The sequence below is a fragment of the Tetrahymena thermophila genome (assembly GCF_000189635.1).
Source record: "Tetrahymena thermophila SB210 genomic scaffold scf_8254487, whole genome shotgun sequence".
Lineage (NCBI taxonomy): Eukaryota > Ciliophora > Oligohymenophorea > Hymenostomatida > Tetrahymenidae > Tetrahymena > Tetrahymena thermophila.
In genome coordinates this window covers 49,013-72,445 of record NW_002476262.1, presented here as the reverse complement: position 1 = coordinate 72,445, position 23,433 = coordinate 49,013, and the positions used below count along the sequence as shown (strand labels likewise).

General features: G+C 22.8%; 8 protein-coding genes across 8 annotated transcripts; 4 read left to right on the top strand and 4 right to left on the bottom strand. All coding sequences in view use genetic code 6, as the record gives it.

Moving 5' to 3' along the window:
- Window positions 1-28: 28 nt before the first annotated feature.
- TTHERM_00499420 (G-quartet DNA-binding protein TGP1) lies at window positions 29-3,770 on the top strand (the record flags this gene model as incomplete). The annotated part of the gene is made up of 14 exons (XM_001022200.3): window positions 29-164; window positions 261-367; window positions 572-626; window positions 687-793; window positions 849-968; window positions 1,037-1,136; window positions 1,679-2,070; window positions 2,128-2,397; window positions 2,460-2,555; window positions 2,634-2,789; window positions 2,847-2,910; window positions 2,975-3,339; window positions 3,397-3,630; window positions 3,687-3,770. Exons 1-14 carry the CDS (start codon window positions 134-136, stop codon window positions 3,768-3,770), a joined length of 2,181 nt encoding a protein of 726 aa, XP_001022200.2. The 5' UTR covers window positions 29-133.
- Window positions 3,771-4,684: 914 nt separating this feature from the next.
- TTHERM_00499410 (ubiquitin carboxy-terminal hydrolase) lies at window positions 4,685-7,056 on the top strand (the record flags this gene model as incomplete). The annotated part of the gene is made up of 11 exons (XM_001022199.2): window positions 4,685-4,775; window positions 4,970-5,115; window positions 5,217-5,418; window positions 5,468-5,574; window positions 5,655-5,825; window positions 5,878-5,989; window positions 6,045-6,143; window positions 6,206-6,426; window positions 6,488-6,677; window positions 6,729-6,842; window positions 6,977-7,056. The coding sequence occupies 11 exons, from the start codon at window positions 4,685-4,687 to the stop codon at window positions 7,054-7,056; spliced, it is 1,533 nt and encodes a 510-aa protein (XP_001022199.2).
- A 371-nt stretch (window positions 7,057-7,427) lies between these two features.
- Window positions 7,428-12,533, bottom strand: TTHERM_00499400 (ATPase, histidine kinase-, DNA gyrase B; the record flags this gene model as incomplete). Its single annotated transcript, XM_001022198.3, has 5 exons — window positions 11,148-12,533; window positions 10,513-11,086; window positions 10,132-10,463; window positions 9,328-10,008; window positions 7,428-9,071 (listed from the first exon to the last, which is right to left on the bottom strand). The coding sequence occupies exons 1-5, from the start codon at window positions 12,474-12,476 to the stop codon at window positions 7,428-7,430; spliced, it is 4,560 nt and encodes a 1,519-aa protein (XP_001022198.2). The 5' UTR covers window positions 12,477-12,533.
- A 687-nt stretch (window positions 12,534-13,220) lies between these two features.
- Window positions 13,221-17,679, bottom strand: TTHERM_00499390 (ATPase, histidine kinase-, DNA gyrase B, putative; the record flags this gene model as incomplete). Its single annotated transcript, XM_001022197.2, has 5 exons — window positions 16,858-17,679; window positions 16,124-16,808; window positions 15,686-16,008; window positions 14,954-15,634; window positions 13,221-14,855 (listed from the first exon to the last, which is right to left on the bottom strand). The coding sequence occupies exons 1-5, from the start codon at window positions 17,581-17,583 to the stop codon at window positions 13,221-13,223; spliced, it is 4,050 nt and encodes a 1,349-aa protein (XP_001022197.2). The 5' UTR covers window positions 17,584-17,679.
- A 1,117-nt stretch (window positions 17,680-18,796) lies between these two features.
- TTHERM_000499375 (glycine cleavage system T protein) lies at window positions 18,797-20,707 on the bottom strand (the record flags this gene model as incomplete). Its single annotated transcript, XM_012799239.1, has 9 exons — window positions 18,797-18,895; window positions 18,964-19,140; window positions 19,192-19,257; window positions 19,312-19,646; window positions 19,700-19,830; window positions 19,883-19,976; window positions 20,259-20,317; window positions 20,371-20,473; window positions 20,581-20,707. 9 exons carry the CDS (start codon window positions 20,705-20,707, stop codon window positions 18,797-18,799), a joined length of 1,191 nt encoding a protein of 396 aa, XP_012654693.1.
- A 400-nt stretch (window positions 20,708-21,107) lies between these two features.
- On the bottom strand, window positions 21,108-21,316 carry TTHERM_000499373 (hypothetical protein; the record flags this gene model as incomplete). Its single annotated transcript, XM_012799238.1, has 2 exons — window positions 21,108-21,160; window positions 21,214-21,316. The coding sequence occupies 2 exons, from the start codon at window positions 21,314-21,316 to the stop codon at window positions 21,108-21,110; spliced, it is 156 nt and encodes a 51-aa protein (XP_012654692.1).
- A 134-nt stretch (window positions 21,317-21,450) lies between these two features.
- TTHERM_000499371 (hypothetical protein) lies at window positions 21,451-21,779 on the top strand (the record flags this gene model as incomplete). The annotated part of the gene is made up of 2 exons (XM_012799237.1): window positions 21,451-21,514; window positions 21,580-21,779. 2 exons carry the CDS (start codon window positions 21,451-21,453, stop codon window positions 21,777-21,779), a joined length of 264 nt encoding a protein of 87 aa, XP_012654691.1.
- Window positions 21,780-21,967: 188 nt separating this feature from the next.
- TTHERM_00499370 (hypothetical protein) lies at window positions 21,968-23,363 on the top strand (the record flags this gene model as incomplete). The annotated part of the gene is made up of 3 exons (XM_001022195.3): window positions 21,968-22,324; window positions 22,414-22,577; window positions 22,631-23,363. 3 exons carry the CDS (start codon window positions 21,968-21,970, stop codon window positions 23,361-23,363), a joined length of 1,254 nt encoding a protein of 417 aa, XP_001022195.1.
- Between the last annotated feature and the right edge of the window lie 70 nt (window positions 23,364-23,433).

Below are 23,433 nucleotides of genomic sequence, written 5' to 3'. Positions count from 1 at the left end.
ATTTATATGAAAATCTAATAAACTTTTAAAAAAGAAAAAATTAAATTATTTAGAAAAAGATATTTTTCACATTCAAAATAAAATAAAAAAAACTCCACTTAAAAAAAAAACAACAACAACAAAAATTAAAAAAATGACTGATCAAGGTGTCGCTAAAGAACAATGTATAATTTTAAATGTCTATTGATGATTAAATTCATTATAAATTTAATCTTCTTACCATTCAAAATTTATTAATTTGTCTTTGTTTTTACAAAAAGACATTACCGTCGGTAGTTTGAAGGAAATTGCAGATCCCGTCAAGAAATTCCTTAGAAAGGGAAACAGAAAGGGTAGAAATTAGAAGGAATTAAAGTTCAGAGCTAAGGTATGAAATTAAATTAACATTCTCCCTTAACTTGAAAATACCATTTTTACAGAGTGATTAAAAATCTGCCTATTTATAAATCAATAAAGTTGATTTTAAAGCTGTATTGGTAGGTCTAGCATAGGCTGGACATTATCAAATATTTATTTTTTAAGCTTTTACATTCCAAGTTAATTATTCTAAATTATTTAATATATTCAATAGGTTGTTAACCAATAACTTGCTGACGAAACTGGCTCTATCAACTTCACTACTGAAGGTAATTTCAAAAATGAATATTGTATATAAAATTAATTTTATATATTTTTATAATTTATAGGTGTTGCCGTAAATAACAACCAAACTTATGAATTCACTGGTTCCTTGAAGGTTGTCGACTATAAGCTCAACTTAGCTGTTACCTCTGCTACTCCTGCTAAAGATTAAGTACGATTGTTTGATAAAATAAGCTAATTTTTGAAAATTAAATAAAATTTATTAGATTGCTAATCTTGGTTCTGAATAACTCAGCAAAGCTGATATTGATCAACACTCAGGAAAGCATATCGTTTTGATCAAGGATCTCATTAATCTTAGAATCGGTCAATCTTTCTTCGCTAGAGTAATTTTTAAAATAGTTTGTAGATTTTATATTAATATTTATCATTTTTTATAATTTTAATCTTAAAGCCTAGAGATATTGTTCACAATAACGAATAAAGAAGAATGACAGCTACCTTAGCCGATAACACTGCTGCTATCCAAGCTGAAATTAGTGTTAACAAGAAATGTAAACAATAAAATTTATTTTAACTAGATATATAGAAAGGCAAAATATTATTGCATCATGAAAAAAGTTAGCATTTGTAGAGTAAAAGGATATAGATAAATAAACAAATCTATACATATATAGTTAGCCATAAGTATTAGAAGTTTTAAATTAATTTTTCAATAAATATATCAAATAGATACTTTTGTTTAGGAAAAATAAAGTATATTGTGGCTATCATTATAAGAATTAAATAAATCAAATTAATTATTTGTTTAGACATTTTAAATCTAAATGAATAAATTTATTACAAGTTAATAAATACCCTTTTTTAATTAAAGCATCTTATAAAAGTTAAAGAATAAATAAACATTTGCAAATTTATTTATTTATTTACTTTAAACTAAATTATTAAATCACAAAGAGATTATTTAAATGATAATTTATTCTTATTTTTAAAATCAAATCACATCTCCAATTTTGCGCCTTAATATCTTTCAACACTAATTCAAATTTGGGTTAAATTAATTTTAATTAATATCTATTTATTGATAAATAAATAGCAATCACTTAAGAAGTACTTGAATCCTTAAACTCTGATAAGGTCTACCTTTTCAGTGATGTTGTTCTCAACTTCAATGAAAGTAACAAGTTAGTTGCCAGATTCAACTACAGATCAAACATTGTTGAAGCTAATGACCGTTAGATCTAACAATTATCAAATAACAACTTGAGCGCCAAAGAATACTCAGATGAAACTGAAAAGAAGGCTCTTACTGATGTCCTCTAAATCCATGAAAAGAAGGAAAGAGTTCACAAATAGTAAAATAAGAATAAAAATACAAGAAATGCTCACAAGAATCACAACAGATAAAGACCAAATTTATAAGAAACTGAACCCGTAAAAATTAGCGGTCTCTAATAATGGAACAATAACTAGACAGTTATTGGCAAGGTAATAGTTTAACTATTCTAAATATTTTTTTTATTTTAAAATATATTAAAAATGTAGATTGTCTCTCTCCGCACTGAAGATAAGTCTTTACCAGCTAAGCAAGACGGTACCTCAACTACCATGGTCTACCTTAAGGGAACTATTGGTGACGAAACAGGTGTAATTGATTTCGATATGGCTGAAAAAAGAGATTGCCCTCGTTTCAAAGAAAATGATGTCGTTAAATTCACCTCTGTAATGAACAAAGGTAGATAAAGCGCTGAAGGAAAAGTCGGTGGTCACTACATCGAAGTTAAGAAATTCGGTCAATATATTATCCTTTCAGATGTAATCACTTTAAATAATTTTCATTTAGGAATATCACTAAATAATTTATATTATTAATAAAGCATAATATTAACAATGTAAATTTAAACAATAACTTGTCTAATTTAGAACTCACCGCTCGTCCCAAGAATCCCAACCCAAGATTCATCAAGGGAGAAGTAAAAGATTATTTTTCTTAAAATTTTTAATATTCTTTATAATAAAGATGAATTAAAATTAAATATCAATTTTATTAGTTTGTTGGTGTAAAGGAAGAAGAAAAAGATGGAAACATCTAATATACTTACACTGTCAGAAGTAAAGAAGGTGAAGAACAATCTATCACTATTAGAAACAAAATTACTACACTTAAAGTTGGTGAAATTCACAAAATCGATAGAGAAAGAAAAAGAGTAAATAATTTATTATAACAAATTAAAACATTTTTGTTAATTTTTATTCTATTTTAGTCAAGTAGCAGACCTAATCATCAAGGTGGTTAAAGGGGAAATAGATCTCATTCTTAAAATAACAGTAATTCCAAACTAATTATTAATAAAAGTATTTATCTTAGCATTTTTTACTTAAATAATAAAAGGAAACCAAAGAAATAGAGATAAGCACCACAATAGCTAAAACAATTAACCCAATAAATACAACAAAAACACTTCCGTCTAAAACAATAACAACAACAAAAACTAATAAAGATCTTAATCACAAAACCAAAGACCTCCTAGAAACTATGATAACAGACAAGGAGGTGAAAATAGAAATAATAGATAAAGAAATGAAAATAATAGAAATAATTTCAATGGCAATGGTCATAGAGTCAATAACCAAAACAATCAAAGAAATAGAAATAGCTCATATCCTAGAAATAATAACTATGATCATCATCATAATTAATAAACCGATATTTCTGGCTTAGAACCTGGTAAGAGAGGTCAAAATGTAACTGGTTAGGTAAAGATAAATTTAAAATTAAATAAAAAAATGATATATCTAAATAACTATAATTAGGTGATTGAAGTTTCTGAATTCTCCAAGTAGATCAATGATAAAACTTTACACTTTGTCAAGGGTAGAATTGCTGATGAAAATGCTAATATTAGATTTGATATCAAGAAACCTTAAAACTTAGAAATTAAGGTTGGTGAAGTCTATAATTTCAAGGACGTTAACAACAAAGTTGATGATAATGGTTACCACTATATTGACCTCAATAGATTTGGCAGAGTTTTCCCTTCTCATAAAGTAAATAATTATTTTTAAAAATATTTTATTCATATAATTATTTGTTAAAAAATTAGAAATTCTAAAGCATTAATGATAAAAGAAATTGTGATGCTGATCGTTCATCAATTGAATACGTCAAAAAAACTGTCCCTAACTGAGAGGAAAGAAAGAGCCATATAAAAAATGCTATCAACTTGAGGAATTAGCAAATAAATAAAATTAAATAGCTTCATGAATAAATAAATTGACCATCATTATCAATCAATGATTAATTTACATCAAGATTAGAATATTATTTAAAATATTTCTTAATGGTTAATAAATCAATCTATCTTTACATATTTTATATTTTGATCGTTATGATTTTAAAATATCCTCAAAATCTCATTCTTCAAGTTTTTTCAATATCATTTTAAAAATATTTTTTCTTCTGTTATTTTTTAAAAATTAATTTACTTTTAGAAATATGAAATAAAAATAAATTTATTTTAAGATTGTTCATTCATTGATAAATTGTAATTCAATTAAGAGTAAATATTTATTATTCAAATTAACAACTATTATCCTACTATTTACAATTATTTTTTATTAAATTTTATTATCTGTCATTTTCGACTGAATATGATATTTCCCAATTATTAACTATTACAATTTATATTTTATCTTTATAGTTCTTTTTCATTTTACTATTAATGATACAACCTTTATTGTTATCTATATTAAAGATATAATATATTTGAAGTATATTTTATCAAACTAATAAACAGCTATGATTTAATATTTATTGTAAATAAACATAAATGGAAATAAAGATAATTAATACGATTTTTTCTGACATTTATTATCATATAAAATATCTAATTCGACTACTTAAAAAGTGAATTTTCAACATTACAATCCTTTTTGATATAAAACTAAAAGACAAAGGAATAAAAAAACAAATTGCAAATAATTAATAAAAGTTTGGATTAAGAAGTATATTAAATATTTGATGAAGACCCTATGATTTATTTAATTTATGTGATATTATTAAAAAAATTTATTTATTAATAAGCATTAAAAAAGTATAGGAATGAAATACTCAATAGATGTAGAATAAATTCTACATAAAAGTTTTAGTAAGACTACTATAGGATTATCATTAGCAGGAGTTGCAACATTAGGTATTAATATAACTACTGATTTTATTTAGGAATATTTCATTCCATTAAATTATGGGCTTTCATATAAAGTCAGGCCCTAAAGTTTCTAATTTTTTCGAAATAATAAAAAATAGCCATTATTCATTAAAAAAATCATAAAAAATATTCCATTAAATATTAAATCATAAAATAATCACATGATAAAATATATCAAGTTCTTTCCGGCATATTTGTGAAGAGAAAAGTTAAAGCTTTAGAGAAACTATCACCTGACTAAAGCTTAGGTTTAATAACGATAAACAAAAAACCACCAGGTCTTGTTAATTTTGGGAATACATGCTTTGTCAATTCTGTTTTACAGGTTTGTTTTAATTTTTTGAAAAAAGAATTTTTAGCTGAAGCTTACAGATTCATTGAGATAATAAATATTTTTAAAATCATTTTTACTTTTACAACTAAAAGGCTTTAGCAAGTATGCCTAAATTCATTAAAAACCTTGAGGAATTGTGCTAATATGATGATGTTAAAGAAACTAAAGATAGAAATGGAAATGGCAAAAAAGATAATAAAAAAATAAATATAATTAAAAAGAAAAAGAATAAAGTACTTGGAATCAAAGAGCAATCTCACCTAATTTGCAAGGAGTTATTAAATATATTACATGGTAATTTTTCTAGCTATTCTAAAACAATAATTAATTGTTTTTCTTAAAGTTCTCAATGATGAAAATATGGGTAACGAGGATTTCTCTTTTTAACCACACAACCTCATAAATCTATTGGAAGAAACTAATGATTATTTATCGTTTAGAGAGTAATAGGTATTATTAAAATATAAAGATATTTTAGCTTTTAAAAGGAAATTAACTGTTTAAAATGATAAAAATAAAATAAAAACTAGGATTCTCATGAAGTATTAAAGCTTATTATAAATTGTTTTGAGGATACTCTTAAAAAGGGAAATTACTAGAAATATGATTTAGTTAACATTTCTAAAAAGGAGTTCACATTGAGTAATTCGTTATTAGGTTATATGAATACTTATTTATAGTGTGTTGCTTGTGATAGAAAAGTAATTATTTTTTAGAGTTATATCCATACTAAAAATAAATATTTTATTTAAGTTTAATAATAGAATAGAAGCATTTTATGATTTATCATTAGATATTTTAGATAGGTCTATTTCCTCTCTTGAAGATAGTATTAAGCATTATTTTTAAGAGGAATATATAGATGGTATATAAAGAATTAAAAAAAATAATAGAATACTAATTTCATTTTTATAAATAAGATGTTTAATGTCTCAATTGCTCTATAAATGTATTTCTCAAAGAAAAAGAAAATAAAGTAAAATATCTCACAGCTTAGTTCTAAAAAAATAGTGACTCAAGTAAAATAAATTTTAGTAATGATCAAGCAATAGTTAGCTTTTTTAAAAAAACTAAATTATAGATATTTTAGCATGCATTTCGAAAATAAATGAATAAATCGATTATATCAAAACTGTTGGAAATAAATCTCTGATAGAAACTGAGGATGTGGTAGGAGGAATAACTAAAATGATTAGTGAGTAAATATAAGGATTAAAATAAGAATACAAAACTTAAATTCAAAGCCCATTTTGTGTGCTAAAAAGATAGATTAAAAAGGTTTAAAAAATCTCTAAAACTCCTGTAAAAATAATTTTCTTAAATCACAAAAAATTAAAAATTTTTTCTCAAAAAAATAATACAGCAAATTTTAATTTTGCATCTTAAGAGACTAGTTATAAATCCATAAACAGGTTATCCTATAAAGATTGGCGATTTCATAAAATTTGATGAATAATTAAGATTGGATTAAACTCTTGGTCTTAAGAAAAAGGAAAATATTTAAACATATCATTTATCATCTCTAATATCTCATTTAGGAAGTGATAACTTTGGTAAAAACCTCCAACAAAATATTATTTAATTTATCAATTTTTACAAAAAAGGACATTATGTAACTTTAAGAAGAGTTTGGCATTAAAATTATCAACCATATATAACTGAAGAAGTTAATAAAACATAGTATACTAAATCTCTTTGGTATTTAACATCAGATAGAGGTAAATTTTATTTAATTTTCATTTCTTTTCTTCTTAACTAAATATGAATGTCTATTTAGTTTGAATTAAAGATAAAAACTATCTCAGTTAAAAAGCTAATTAATTTTTGTTTTTGTAACTTTGTTTATGTATAGAAATTAGATATATTGAAAAAGCTGATGTATTAAAAGTGAGAGCATATATTCTTTTCTATGAAAAAATGGAAAGCGAGTGAACATATAAATGCAAATTTGATAATTAAAAATAGAGTAAAATCTAAAAACATGTTTGTGTTTTCACAAGGTTTTCTTGATTAGTAACAAAAAGGATACATACACATAAGCCCTTTGCTTGCTAAATAATGAGAAAATAGCTATTTTTTTCAATTAAGTTAATTTAATTTAAATATTATTTATTTATACGAGATACTTTTGATTATTTATTTATCTTGTAAGTCTCCTTCTTACAAATTGCCAGTTTTAAACAAACGTGCTTGCTTATATTAATTAATTGATAAAATTGTTCAACCGTATTCCTAAAAATTATAAATTATTCATTTATTGTACTTGATTAATATTTAACATTTAAATAATACTGATCAACCAATCATAAAATTTAGTCTGACCAATTTATCAATAACTGTTGAAAGCCAGATTTTAGGATAGGTTTATTTATAAAATCATCCATTCCAGAGTCAATTGCTTTTTAGCGGTCCTCTTATCCTACATAGGCCGTACATGCTATTATTATAGGTGGATATTAAAAATTAACTGATTCATAAAATTAATTTAATTCTTTCGCTACTTCGTACCCATTTTTAAAGGGCATTTCAATATCCAAAAAAATTATTTTAGGAGCTAAACAACAGTTCTTAAAATACAAGTTTTTCAAAGTTTCAATTGCTTAAGCTCCATCACAAATTTATTATAAAGTAAATGAGTACTATTAAATAATTTTTGATAAAGCATATAAATTGAATTAATTATCATCAACAATTACAATTTAAGGGCACTAGCATAAAATAGGTTTGTTCAAATTTTTTTATATAATATCTTTAACTATGTCTTAAGGATTAGATTATGATGCTGGGTATTCCTATTACTTTTCGATGATATCATCAATCTAATAATTGTATTAATCTTGATTTTCACTTTAGCAGAGTGACTGTTTATCATAAGATTCATATATAAGTGAATTAAATTTATTGTATATTCCCATATAAGATGTGAATCCTTCTTATTCGAAATGGGGTTTTTGTTATTCTTATAAATCTGTATTTAAAGTCTTGAATGATACTGCTGTTTTGGTCTTCTAGTTTTGAAAAGAAGTAATGCTTTTTTCTTTTTTAACTTGATTTTATCCTATTTTTTATTCTTAAAAATATTTTTGAGAATATTCTATCTATTGAGATGACTAAACATCTCCAACTATATTATTTAAAATTGAATCTCTTTTTGAGTTCTTAAAGACTTCATTCTGTTAATGGTTTCCTTACTCTAATTTTCTATAGCTATTAGAAGCATAGTTAGGGGGATTAACAAGTTCTTATTTCTTTTCCTAAAAAGAATCTTCTTAAAATCTATTTAAATGTTAATTGTGATACTCAAATAGGTTTGTTTATTGATACTATTTTGTTTTTTAATCATTTTCGTCATCGAATATTGCTGTTGAATCAATCTTCAGCTAGCTTGTTGCTAATATTTGCTAAATTCTTAATTCACCACTAGAAATTTTATCTTCCTTTTTCCTTACTTGTTTTTGACAAATTGTTGATTTCGAATAGTTTCTAATGCTTACTTATTATTCTTAACTCCTATGAGAATCAATACTACTATTAAAATCTTCATAGTTTTTTTTTGAGTTTTTTTCACCAAGTTACCTTGACAGATTTTCCAAGTAATAGTTTGAACCCTTTGAAAGGTTTGCTTAGTTAGGACTATCACTATTACCTTTACCTTATTTTTGTTCTTCTTATGAAGTAGTTTAAATTTACTACTTTATTTTTTTGAATGAGCTGTTAAGTTACTCCAGTATTTCATTCATTTTGTGGTTTTTTTCTTCATAATCAGTAATATTCATATCTTGAATTATAATGCTGAAAGTGGATCCCTAGCCATATACAGATTCGACTGTTATTCCTCCTTCTTAATTTTGCCTATTTACTAAGCCTTATGCTATTGAATTGGAAATGGTTAAGCCAAGACCACATCCTTGATTATTGAGTCCTTCATCTTATTTATCATATTTTATCTGATTGATTAAAAATTTAAATTGGTTAACAAAAAAATTTTCAAACTTATTTTTATTTAGAATGTTTAATTTCTTTAATATAATTTTTTAATTAAAAAATATGATCAAATTATTTTATATTGACTTTATAACTTATACTGTTTGAAAAAATAATATCTTTTTAATAGCAAAAATAATAATCTCAATTAAATTTGCCACAAAATTAGAAAAATAGTTTAATTTTGACAAATTATTTTTTTAATATTAGGAAAATTACTTTTGTACAGAAAGTAAATAGCTTTTATAAGTTTTCTTCTGTAATACCTATCCCCGTATCTTTCACATAAAGTTTATATAATCCATAAGAAATTTAAACAAATCCAATTTCAATATATCCCTACTTTGTGAATTTCAATGAATTGGAAAGAAAGTTCAATACAATCTAACGAATTCTGTTTGGATCAGAGCAAATAATATCTGAAGCATCTGGATCTATAAATAATTTGATCTCTATGTTTTTCATTTTCGCTTAAATACTAACTAATTTTTAGCAATCTTTTAACAGCCCTTATAAATTGAAATCAAAAAAAGTATATTTAAATTTACCACTATCTAGTTACACAAAATCCAAAATGTCATTAATTTAATTAAGCAATAATTTATTTGAAAATAAGGCAGGATTTAAATACTCTTCTATATAAGTTGGGTTGGATGACTAGATCTCATCTCTAAGTACTTCAAGCATAGAAATAGAGCAATTTAGAGGTGTCCTTAGCTCATGAGATAAACTTGCAAATATTTTCATTTTTTCTTTTTGTATTTCTGATACCTTCTTTTAAAACAACTCTCTCCATATATCTGATACTAAAATAAGAACATGATTTGAATTATTATCTTTTTCATCACTCAAATCTAACGGAACAAACTTAAATAGTAAGTCTTAATTATTATAGTTAACCTATATCAAAAATATTATTGAATATCTATAAAAATATAAAAATAAATAAATGAAGTATCTTTAATTTAATTGCTTTTTAATATTTTACATAAAAGCTACTATTTTTTAATTTTATAAATTTACCTAGAGTTTAGTTATACCATCACATTATTGCATGTAATGAATTTCTTCTTACTGTTACTTAAGCTAAGATATAAATGATTTTCTTTTATCATTAAGTTTAGGTAGATCTACAGTATTATCAAGATGTTAGTTTTATTTTTTATCTTCTTCATTTTATTTAAAAAATTTTTAGATTTCACTTTGTTTATTTTACAATATGGAAACTTTGCCTTTGATATCTTAGTTTTATAATTGTTATGAAGTGTTTTTTGAGAAAATTTAACTTATAATTTCACTTACACTAGTTTTTTTTGCTATAATATCATTAGATTCATTTTACTTTACCTAAAATTCTTTTAATAAAAAACTTAAAAAAAATATAATTTTAAATTAATATTTTACACTAATTTTGAATTTAGTTAAATGAATCACTTGAAAAATTAACATTTTTATTTGTTATTTGCTTTCTTTGGATTTCTAAACTAGCTCCTAATATCAAGCTACTTTTTTTGTTACCATCCATCATCTATAGAAATTTCTTACTTTTAGAGCTTTTAAAATCGCTAATCTTAGAGCTTAGGATACTATTTTTTCTGATTGAATTGTTTTTTTACTATTCATAAATCAATTTATCTAAATTTTTAATATCTTAGGCACTTATTTATTAATAAATTTCTTGTTTTTCATCTTAACTTTACACTTTTTTACATAAATTAACTGAAAATCTTTTATTTTAGTTTTTAAAAGTCAAGGATTTAAATGATTTCATTTAACTTTGCTCAACTACATTTTTCTAAATGAAGTTATCTTCATTTTAATTTTATTGGTTTATTTACGGATTTTAGCAATTTGCATCTTTTTCTGAGTCATTAAATGAAATTGTGAGCTCTTAAAATGATAAACCTTCACTGTTTTCATCTTTTGTATTGTTATTATGTTAATTTGTAATATTTTTTGCAGAGCCAAACCTGAATGACTTTATAAAAATAAAAAGAGAAGTTAAAATAAAATTTAAAACAAATTTAAAAATAATTTACTTTTTATAGTTAATCAGTGATTTAATTCTGAAACTTTATCATATTTAGACTATCAGAAGATTGCTAACTTAAATGTAAATAATTAGGATATTAAATATTTTGCTTTATTTTTTGCTACTCTCTATTTTTTAACTTTTCCTCTGATATGTTTATTCCTTTCAGTTTTTTTTTATAGTTCTCTTCATGTTCTTAAACTAATTTTTCACTTTTTGCCATTTAATATTTAATATTTTTAATATCTTTTTATTAATTTTCACAACTTATTTGATTTTAATTAAATTTATGAGATTTAATATTCTCTATGCTAGGTTATGAAATAGGAAATTCTTAATTTACTTATTAATTATTATTTGCTTAACTTAACTACTAAGTTAATTTATTTTAATTGTTTTCTCTTTATGATTAAATTGGTTTTACAAGAAAAATACCTTCTGTTTTTTATATCTAATCACTTATTATTTCATGAGAATTCTATAAATTTTAATTTTATGCTTTTCCTATGTTACTTAAAACTTATATTACATCTCCCCTCTACTTTACTTTTAAGATTTTTTAAAGAAAAGAATTGGAATAAAGGAGCTTGCTTTCAGAACTTATAACTGCTATACCTCCTGGAGTTGATTCAAGAATTTTTTTATATAAATTTAATTTTAGGTCTACTTTCTATTGATGCATTTTTTAATTTAATCTTTATATATTTTACATCCCAAAAAAGTACTTAAAGTGTGATATTGTATAAATAATAAATAGAATATTGAATATAAAAAAATAAGAATCTATTTCATAATGAATCCATATTCTCAAAAATGTGTAAGTTTAGATTAAAGCTAACGTATACAATCTTATTTTTTTTAAATGAAGCGTTTAGCTTAAATTATTAATCAATCCAGAAAGTATCATCATACAGACTATAACTTACTCTATTTATTAGTATTGCATTATCATTAATTCGAAGAAGCATATATAAATTATAATCTACAAAATTAAAAAATAGTATCTTATATATTTTAAGTTAATTATTCTCTAGCATATATACTTTAATTTGAAATATTAGCCTTTCCTTGAAGTTATTTCATTTTTTTAAATTAAATTATTTGTATTTATAATTGCTAATCTTATTTAAACTATACCTAGAATTAAAAATTTTATGCCTAGCATCAAAATCATAATCCCTAATAAAATAATCTATTATTAAATAGCCTATAATGAAATTAATAGAAGTATGACAAATAGAGAAGATATATTAACCACATTTGTATAATATTATTTCTTTTCCATATCCTTTATTTTTGCTTCATTAAAATAGCATTTTGAAGTTTAAGAATTCATATCTGCTATTTTGTATTACTTAACTATATTAATTAGTTTTTTGTGGATATTATATTATTTATTTAATTAATTAATGACAAATTTTTTCAAGTAACGTACAAAAATAAATAAAAGTTATTAGTGAAATTAATTAATCACTCAATAATAGTGTAATATAAATAAAAGCAAATTAAATTGTGTTTAATTTATAAATGTCTATTGATATATATTTTGATAAATTCATTATAATAATATTAAAAGTATAATTTTTAAAATTTTCTTGACTCCATAAATTCAAAAATTAATTTTTATCTGCTAAAAGAATAACTTTAAAAATATTTTAAATTAAATAATTAATTTTAAATAGGTTGCTGCTTATTTATTACAATAAGATCCTTAATTTATTATTAATTAAATTAAACAAATTAATTAGAATTAAATATATTAATCAAATAAAAGATAATATTTTCAAAATAAAACTTTAAAAGGAAAAAAAAATTATTTGATAAATATAAAATTTCTTTTAATAGAAGATTTTGTTTTAATGAAAAAGTTAATGAATTAAAAATTTTTAATTTAATATTCGAAAATTAAATAAAGACAAAATTATTTTTTATCATAAAGTATAAAGTGTATAAAAAAAATATTTTGATTGAAATAAATATCTACAATTAAATAATTAACTAATTTTGAAATTTAAATAATTAATAATAATTATATTTAACTTATTACCAAATTAATAGTAAAAAAATTATTTTAACTTATTCAAATGAAAAGATGTTACCAATTAATTAATAATTAAACGAAAGCATTCTTTAAGATAGGTTTATTAATGAAATCATTCATGCCAGATTAAAATGCCATATCTTTATCTTCTTGGCCTACATATGAAGTGCATGCTATGATTGTAGGTAAATTAGTTATACCAGCATCTTTATAAAATTAATTTATTTCTGATGCCACTTGATAGCCGTCTTTTATTGGCATATCAATATCCATAAAAATAATTTTTGGCATTAAACAGCACTTCTAGCTAAACATTTACTTAATTTTATGCATGGTTTCCAAGCTATTTGAAATTGTTAAACACTAAAATTTAAATTATTTAATTATTTTTGAAAGAGCGTAGAGATTAAATTGATTATCATCAACTATAATTATCTAAGGGCATGTACATAGAGTTTATTAATTAATATTTACAATTTATTATACGATTGTCCCACCTGATTAAACTTCAGGGTGCATATTAATACTTTAATTTAATTTTTTCTCATCTTACTAAAAGTTATCTAATGGTTATTGCATAATTGAAGTTGATGATAGTTATTTGTTTGTCCTAGAAAACAAAGTTTATCTTTATTTTTCAAAAGGGCTTAATGGGTTCTGAACATAAGTCAAAGAAGCAGAATTCTCAGTTTTTTTGTTATTTTGTATAATATAAGAAGTAAAACCTTCCTACTCTAATTGAGATTTCTATTCTAAGTCAATAATATTAATCTTGTTATTTTATGATTTTTAGTTTGAGTTTTATGTGTTTTAGTTGTAAAAACTCTTCTTACGAGATGTATTTTATGTTTACTTATTGCAAATATGTGTCATTGATTAAGATACTAGTTACTTTTAATTTTAGATGTATGAATTCTCTGATTAGACTTTTTCAATATCATCAATCTGTAAAAGAGAAAAAAATTATGATTATTTACTAAATTATGAGTTTTCCTTCAAACTATTTTAATTATTTTTATTATTGTCTTATTTTTACTGAAAACTATTTTATTAAAATAATCTAGCTTAAATATGGTTAGAATCCTATTTGAGCCATGGAGAATGATTGATTTTGATTTGAGGTTAGAATTTTATTTTTTTACTTTCCTCTTCTTCTTCAATTATTGTTGCAGAATCAATTTTACTCAAATGGTTATCAATACTTGGTTTATTTTAAGTAAAATAATTGAAATTACTCTACTGCTTTTTAAAATTTTCAAAATGAAAATCATTCTAGTTTATTCCATTAAAATTATAAGCTAGACTTGACTGACCAAATTAATTTGATAAACTTCTATTTTTTTAAACATCAGATATGTTATTTTTTATATTATCTTTATCACTGTTCAAACTTTTATCATCATATTATTTGCTTGTTATTTATATCAGCTACTCAATATTCTTATTATAAGAGGACATTTTAAAATATTTTGATTGTTTTTTGATAGCTAAAACTTCTCTCCTATCTTAAATTAAAATACTGAAGGTAGATCCTTCACCATATTTGGATTCAACCTTGATACCTCCCTCATATTAATTTCTGTCAATCAAATCCTTAGCAATAGAATTGGAAATAGTGAGTCCTAAACCACAACCTTGATTATTTAGAACTTCATCTTTTTTGTTATAGTTTATCTATTATTAATTAAATCAAAAAAGGATTTTAAGTATCGATTAAAAATTATCATCTATAATAAATGTTAATATATAAAAAATAATAAATAAAAACTTACTTTTCCACAGAAATCAAAAAGATTTTCTAAATTTGATTCAGTAATACCAATTCCAGTATCTCTGACATAAATATTATAAATCCCAACATCTACAAGCTTAATCCCAATTTCTATGTATCCAGATTAAGTAAATTTAAGAGAGTTAGAAAGAAAATTTAGAATAATTTATCTGATTCTATTAGGGTCAGAACATATTATCTCTGGTACATTAGGATCATATATAGTGTATAATTCCAAGTTTTTCATTTATGCTTACAAGCTTACAAGTTTTGTACAATCTTTCAATAAATTTTCTATATTAAAGTCAAAGAAACTATACTTAAATTTGCCACTATCCATCTATACAAAATCAAGTATATCATTAATTTAGTTCAAAAGAAGTTTATTTGAGAAGAGTGCAGGATTAATATATTCATTAATATATTAAGGATTTTATTATGAAAGTTGATCCTTTAAAACCTCAAGCATTGATATCGAGCAATTTAGAGGAGTTCTCAGCTCATGTGAGAGACTACCAAATATTTTCATCTTATTCTTCTGAAGGTCGTCAACCTTTTTCTGATATAACTCTTTCCAAGCATCTTGAACTAATATTAATATTAATGGGTTGCTTTTTTACTTATCAATATCCAAGTCTATTAGAATGAACTGTAAAATAAATTCTTTGTTTTTCTTTTTTATCTATAATAAATATTTAATTTTTAAAATACTCTAAAATTAAAAAAAATTTACACATAATTTAGTAATGAAATTATTTTCTTAAATATAGCTATCTTCATTAGATTAATTAATTTTTTTTAAATGAGAAATAAAGGAATTAACTCTATTAAATTTGTTTCTGTTTTGACTAACCAAATTTTTTATATCATCTCTCATACTTTTAAAGTTAAACTTTTGTAAGAAGGAAGTACTTTTTTTATTATTTACCTAAATATTTTTATTTTTATCAGAATAATTTATGTTTGGATTTTATTTTTGTAAGTATCGTTTGAAAAGATCATCTGTTATTTAATCTACATTTGTTTATTAAAGATAAATATCCTTATTAGAATCGCCTGTTATTATATTTATAGAATTTATTGATTATTTTGACAACACATGTTTGATAAAAATAAATTAAATAATATTATTTATTTAGTATTTTAAAAGTAAAAAATGAAGATATTTTACCATTTTTAAAAACTCTTAAGATTGATTTTTCTTTTTTCTAAATATTAAAATTATCATCTTATTCATGCTGATCTGGATTATACTGTTTAAGTTTTTTACTATTCTATAAATTATTATATTTATTTTCTTTTGTTTTATTATTTAGAAACGGCTTTCCTGAACGAAATTTTGAATTTTATAGCATGGAGTCATAGAATGAATATTCTTATTTTGGAGAATTTAATGTCACCATTTCTTTATTACAACTTTCATGCATATTTGATTGATTGTTATTGCTTTTATATGTATCGTCAAACTAATTTTACTAGCCATTTTTTTGAGTCTCTGCAATCTATATATTAAAATTTTGAGTATCATTTAGGTTATTTATATTTTAGCTCTTTTAAGATGAAAAATTATTATTCGGCTATTTTAGTCCTAAATCACTATTTATTTAATCAAATACTTTGCTTTGGTTATACTTGATTAAATTAGAGTCACTCATAATATTTTAATTATAGTTTACTTATTTTAAACTATCTTGAATAAACTATAATTATAATTTGTGAATATGCTCATCTTCATCTATATCAATCCCTAAATCCTCTATGGATAATATTTCACTTTCTTCTGATTCTGTATCTGAATTGTTATTTTAATTCACAATATCTTTGAATTGTTACTTTTGAATGTCTTTGCTTCCTATCTTTTAATTATAATAGAATTAAAAAAATTAATTAATCAAACATAAATACTGCATCAAAATGTGTATCTTATAGGTTGAACTTGGGAATAGACGTTAGATTTTTAATAGACTTTCTAGATTTTTGATAGCTTAAGCGATTTTTTTGATTTTATGACTTACTTTAAAATTCTTAATTGATTTCGCATTATTCTTTGTCTTCTTCTATACTAAAATTTTCTTATGCTTTTTCTTGTATTTATTATTAATCTTTATCTGAATTATCATTTTCGTTATTGTACATGGAAACTTTTATATTTTATTAACCTGTAGGTTATTTCACATCTCCTTAATTTGCAAAACACTAATTCTTTTATGAATCCTCGCAAATAATATCTCTTTCAAATATAGCAAACGTACTCTGTGTTTATTATTATCTAGAAGTAGAATTTTTTAAAATTTCTATCTATTTGCTTTAGCTAGTTTATCTAATTTCATTTTATGCTTAAAAAAAATGTTTGTCTAGATGTGGGATGAGTGTTTGCATCTTCTTCCTTTTATTTATCGTTTTTTATTCTAATAACTTTGGGCTTTTAAAAATTTTTTCTTTTCCTTCTTGCTCATCACTCTTTCCTAAGTTCATTAAGGCATTTAATATATCTTCTTTCTTATTTACTTAAAAAATTTTTTTTAAAGTAGGATTAGCATACAGTAATTTTTTATCTAGGTTAATAATTGCTAAACCTTCAGGTATAACTTAAAGTAAACTCCTATAAAATTTTACTATTAATTATCCCATTATATTTCTTTTTTAAGGATCGTGATAATCTTAAGAGGATGCATCTTCTGAATAAAATCTCTAGGATAAAATGTAGATAATAAGCAGAAAATTCAAAATATACTCCTCAATATTGTAATCACATAAGTGGATTAATCGAATGAATGTATATGTTTATTGTAATAGAGTGCTTATTATTTAAATTTTTTTGTTCTCAATTTTTAATAAAGTAGAGCTTGAAAAAGCTGATATAAAGGAAATAATTATTATACTAAACTAAATTCTACTTTGGAATTAAAGAAGGGCTTCTATAAAAGTAAAATAAGCTGAGAACCTTATAATTTCATAAAAATAATTTAATACTCTGCTGCTTAAAATCTTACAAAACTTTAACTTGTGAGGATTAATTTCCATAGCTTGTGCTTTAGTTGCTGTTAATTCCTCTTATAAGCAATCCTTTGTAAATGTATTTTTGGAAAATGTAATTTTTAGATTAAGTGAAAGCACAAACACATGAGAAATACCTTAGAAAATAATTAAATATGATAACGTTCTATGTGAGGCAAAGCAAGAATAACAAACTATTATAAATATAATACTTATTGTTACAAAATCAATTATCAGTAAGTATAAAGATTTTTTATCTTATCTTGCTTAAGGCTAAGTATATATTTTCTTTTAAGTATCCATCTATTTTTCTATTATTTTATTAAATATATATAAATTTGATTATCTTAATAATTAAAAAATAATTCCAATAAAAAACTAGTTAACTAATTAATTTAATTTTTTGCTTGTTTGATTTATGAAAATGTCTTATTCAATGCTTATTATTTTATTTTCTTTTCTTTTCTATAATATTTACACCTTTAAAATTTAACTAACAAGCTCGCTCTCAGATAAGCTTTTTTATAATTAAGAATCCAATTTGTAATTATTTGAAACTAATTTTAATAAAGTTGTTATTTTAGTCAAATAGTTACTTTGTAAAATATCATTTATAAATCTCAAAATTAAATTTATTTTTAAATTAAATATTAATTTTAATAAATTGTTTTTAAATAAAAAGAATATAAAATCCTCTCTCAAAGCATAATAATTTTTTAATTATAATTTATACATTTAATGTTAAAAAAAAATTTATAACATTATTTTAAAGTTTTACTTCCTTATTTAATTTACATGAAATAACATAAATAATGATGACTTAAAATGAAAAAATATTTTTTATTTTTCATTATCCTCTGTAGTATTTAGCTTCTACGAATGGCATTTTGGTTACTTCGATTGGGAATTCTTTACCTTTAGAAACAGCCTTAAGTTATTAGCCAACCTATATATATAAAATTATATTTAGCATAATAATATTAACTAATATCTATTTAAATAAATAAATATTACTGATGAAAGAGCAGGAGGAACAAAAATCATTCCAACTCCTTTTTTTAATATAGGGGAATAAGTACCACTGCTAACGTGACCAACTTTGTTTCCTTATTCATCAAGTACATCACATCCTTATCTGATAATACCATTATTTTTTACTGCAAATCCAACTCTCTTCTAAGAAACTCCCTCCTAATTAAAAATAATTTGATTATTTTGCTAAACTATTTAAAGTTGATATACTTTTCTTTGTTTTGCTAAAACTTCACTTCCTAAGAACTTTTACTTTTCTGGGAAAGGATTATCCTTCTATTAAATAATTTTATTTTAAATTAAATTTCTAATTTAATTAATTATATTTACTGTCTTTCTAACTGTCCAGAGTAAGGTGGCTTCAGCAGGAGAGATTTAAGGGCTCATATCTTATCCGTGCAAGCAAAGACCAGCTTCAACTCTAAGAGAATCTCTTGCACCTAGACCAGCAGGTTTTAAAAGTGGATTTGCCAAAAGTAACTCAGCTAATTAAACAGCTTCTTATTCACTAACACTGATTTCAAAACCGTCTTCTCCAGTGTATCCACATCTGCATGCATTGACCTTCATACCTCCTTTAAGAGTAAGATCAACATGATGCATAAATTTAATTTTTGATAAATCAGTATCTGTAAGATTTTATAAAACTTAAGCAGCTTTAGGACCTAATTTTTAAATAAGATTTTAGAAATTACAATAAAAAAAAAAAATTTTAAACCTTGAATTGCAATAAGTTATCTTGTATCTAAATATTCGATTGAGACATCAGAATTAGCAAAAAATTCTTCTTTTAATTTTTTCATGTGTTCTAAATCAATATACTTGTTAGCACCGTTAACAACCATGTGACTAATATTTAAAATATAGATATCTTTAAAATATTAATTAATTTTATTATTACATGTGGTCATCGAACTTAGTAACAATTGTATCATCAATAATGCCTGCATTTTTGTTCAAAATGAGACTCAAAAAGCCTTCAGCTACAGGCTTACCTATTTTTCATAAGTTTTAGAAATTTTAGATATTTAATAATAAAATAATATTTAATTATTAATTTTTTTAACATTTAATTTCAATTCATAATTTGCTTTGATTTCTTTTATCATACTTTATTAAATTTTATTTGTTTATTATTTATTTATTTTATTATATTTTTTTTCTTGTTGTAAATTTAAGAAATCTATATGGAATTCCTTATTGTCTTTTGTAAACTTATCTGCTAATTACATCTTGAAATATTTATTTTTAAAATAGAAAAAAATATTGAAATATACCTCTGATATCACCAACAATAAGCTTTTCAATAAAGTCAACAGAATCTTTACCTCTAATCCTATTAATATTATAAATAATGATTATTATTTTCAAAACTTTTATTTTATTTACTTCACTTAACCCATATGGGAGACATCAAATAGTGAAGCACTTTCTCTAGTATGTAAATGCTCTTTAAGAACTCCTTCTTTGTACTAAACAGGCATTTCGTATCCTTTGTTATTAATAATTTTGATAAATAGGAGTTCATATATTACAAAAATCTATTAATCAATCAAATCAATATCAAAAATAAGGTTTAATAATAAGTGATATGGTTACCTGCAAATTCGACCATTTTTGCATTTAATTAAGACTTGTGAAATTCACAAAGAGCAGTTTTTGCTAGAGGTTAGTCAGAGCTAAAAGCAAATTTGCTCTTATTTATGATGCTAAGAACCCTTTTCATTTGTTTCTAATACTTATTGCCAATTAATTAATTGAAAATGATTGATTTAATATTTTTTGTTCAAAAAAAGACTGAAATATCTTTAAAAATTTAATTAAAAGTAAAAAAAATAGTATCTTCTTTCTGATATTTCAAACACATAGAAATAATATATATATTTTAGCGTATTAGGTAAAGATATTTCGCATTTTTTAGTCTGGTTAGTTTTAAGTATTACGAAATTCAACAAATATTATAAGTTCATTTCTAGAATATTTTCAAGCATCGAAAGTAAATTATTAATAAAATAATATTTAACTTTTTAAAATAATATATTTTAATATCAAGCCTAATACTTTATAATATAAAAAATAATCAGACGATTGGTATGGATTCATCGAGGGATGGCTTAACCCTGGGTTCAGTAGGGTTAACTACAAACCTCTTTCCATGCGTTTTATACATCATGTTTAACTATTTATTTATTTAATCTTTAAAAATATCTTTATTACTTTAATTTAATTTACTTTGATATCTCTTTATAATGCTCCTAATTTGAATGATAAAAATTATGGGTTGATAGCATTTATTAATTAAAAAAAATATTAGTGTCTTTAATTAATAAATCATTCAATATAGATCAATTTCTTTTAAAAATATAAAATAAGTAATTGATAAATATGTGCTTTTATTTGTTTTCAAACTCGTTATTTTGTGTAAAACCGCTAAAATGAAAGCTAAAAAAAATCAGATTATCGACGTAAATGAAGTTTTCATGGATCATATAGATCTCGCTGTTGCAAATAAATCATCCTTATATTTATTTTGGTAACATATATTTATTTTTAATGGATATTGATATAAAAATTTTTTTTTGTGATTATTTAATTAAGCAGATAATTTTGATATATCCCAACTTTAAAAATTAATTTTGTATTTATGGGTTCATTTTTTTTTATAAATGGGAAAATTATTAGAAGATAATTAAAAAAAGCCAAATAGAATTTTCAATTAATATATAGGTTGTTAAGATTAAAAATTACCTTCTTACCACACTATTAATTATTATAAAACTTAAAAAAAATATACATGAATAAACTTTTTAAATGTTTTATACAATGAGTGTTATTTATTTTTGTATATATATATAGATTATTCAATTCTTCTTTAAAATAATTAATTAATTATTTATTTATTTTTAAAAATAATTTAAGGATTAAAAAGAAAAAAAACTACCTGAATATATTTTGTACATACCTTGCGATTTTAATCTATATAACCATGAATTTAACTTCTTAGCCTATAAACATAGAGGCAAAAAGTCTCATAGTCTCATTAAAGTAAAGGGAATATACTAATGAAGAGATAAATACTATTCTTATCTAACTCGGATATGAGTCGACACCAAGAATAGTCTAGAATTAATGGAGAATTTATGAAGAAAGAAAGTAATCTAAGTAAAAAAAAGAAACAAAGAGAGCTCCTCCTTTTATGCTTAACTCTGAAAAAATAAAGCAAATGACCTATCTTTTCCTTAATAATTAAGAAATGACAGTAAATAAGGCGTCGAAATTATTTGGAATAGGCAAGTAACAAATTAGGAGATATTTAATTTAGTTTGGTATTGGCTGTACGAAGGTATTTATTTATCGATCAACATAAAAATTTAATAACTTTAATATAATTATTGATTTTATTGTTAAAGCTATTTTATTAATTATTAAAAGGGCAAAGGATAAAAATTTGAAAGATACACTTTTAAAAAATTTAACAAAAAGAAATTGACTTCTTCTGAAATTGAAGAAATAGAAAACGAAGAGTTATAAAAGCGATTAAATCGTCCTATGATTCAAGAACCAAGTCCGATAGACCCTTAATCGCCTCCCATTTGGTAATTTTTTATATTTGAAAATTTCAGGTAATTTATAGTAAACAAAATCATAGGAAAAAGATTGAAATGAGAATTATTTTCCCTAAAATAAGATATGGCTAAGTTCATTAGTGGGAAAGATATTATGATAGGCTAATTAATGAAGTTAAACTAAATAGTTTGAAATTTCTAGATTTTAAAAGGGGAGAAAAATTTACTGGTAAAGGCTGCTATATTTACATTTTGTCTGAATATGATTAAAATGTTTTCTTGGATAATTTTACTTTAGAAAAGTTCTTAGAAACTTCTTTACCAGAGGATTTTTTTGCTGGGAATTGCCTTAATACAAATAAAATTAGAATTTTTGATTACCCATATATTCCATAAAATTTACCTCAGGAGGATATCATTAACCTTAATGATCCAAATATAGAAGAAATATTTAAAAAAGTTAATAATAAAATCAAAAACATGAATGAATAAGAATAACAACAATTAAACAGTTTAGCACTATAAATTCATTAATAATATTAAAAAGATGCAAATAAGTAATTTAATCCAATGAATAGCGAATCTTCAATGAGCGAAGAGGAGCCTGATTAAGAATCTAAAAATATTTTATAAATGAATTTACAAAAGAAAATTGCAAAAAGCAAATTCTTGCCTAATGTTTAAGGAATGGATATTGATGAATAAAATTAGCTATTGTTTAAAGAAATGGATTAGTTAGAAAATAATTAAGATTATTAACTAGACAACACTCAAGATAACTAATTTTTTGCAAAATAAGAAGACGTTTTAAATTGAATCATTTTACAAAACAGCCAACATAAATTTGATTTATTTTATTAAGTAAATAATAATAAACATAAGTAAT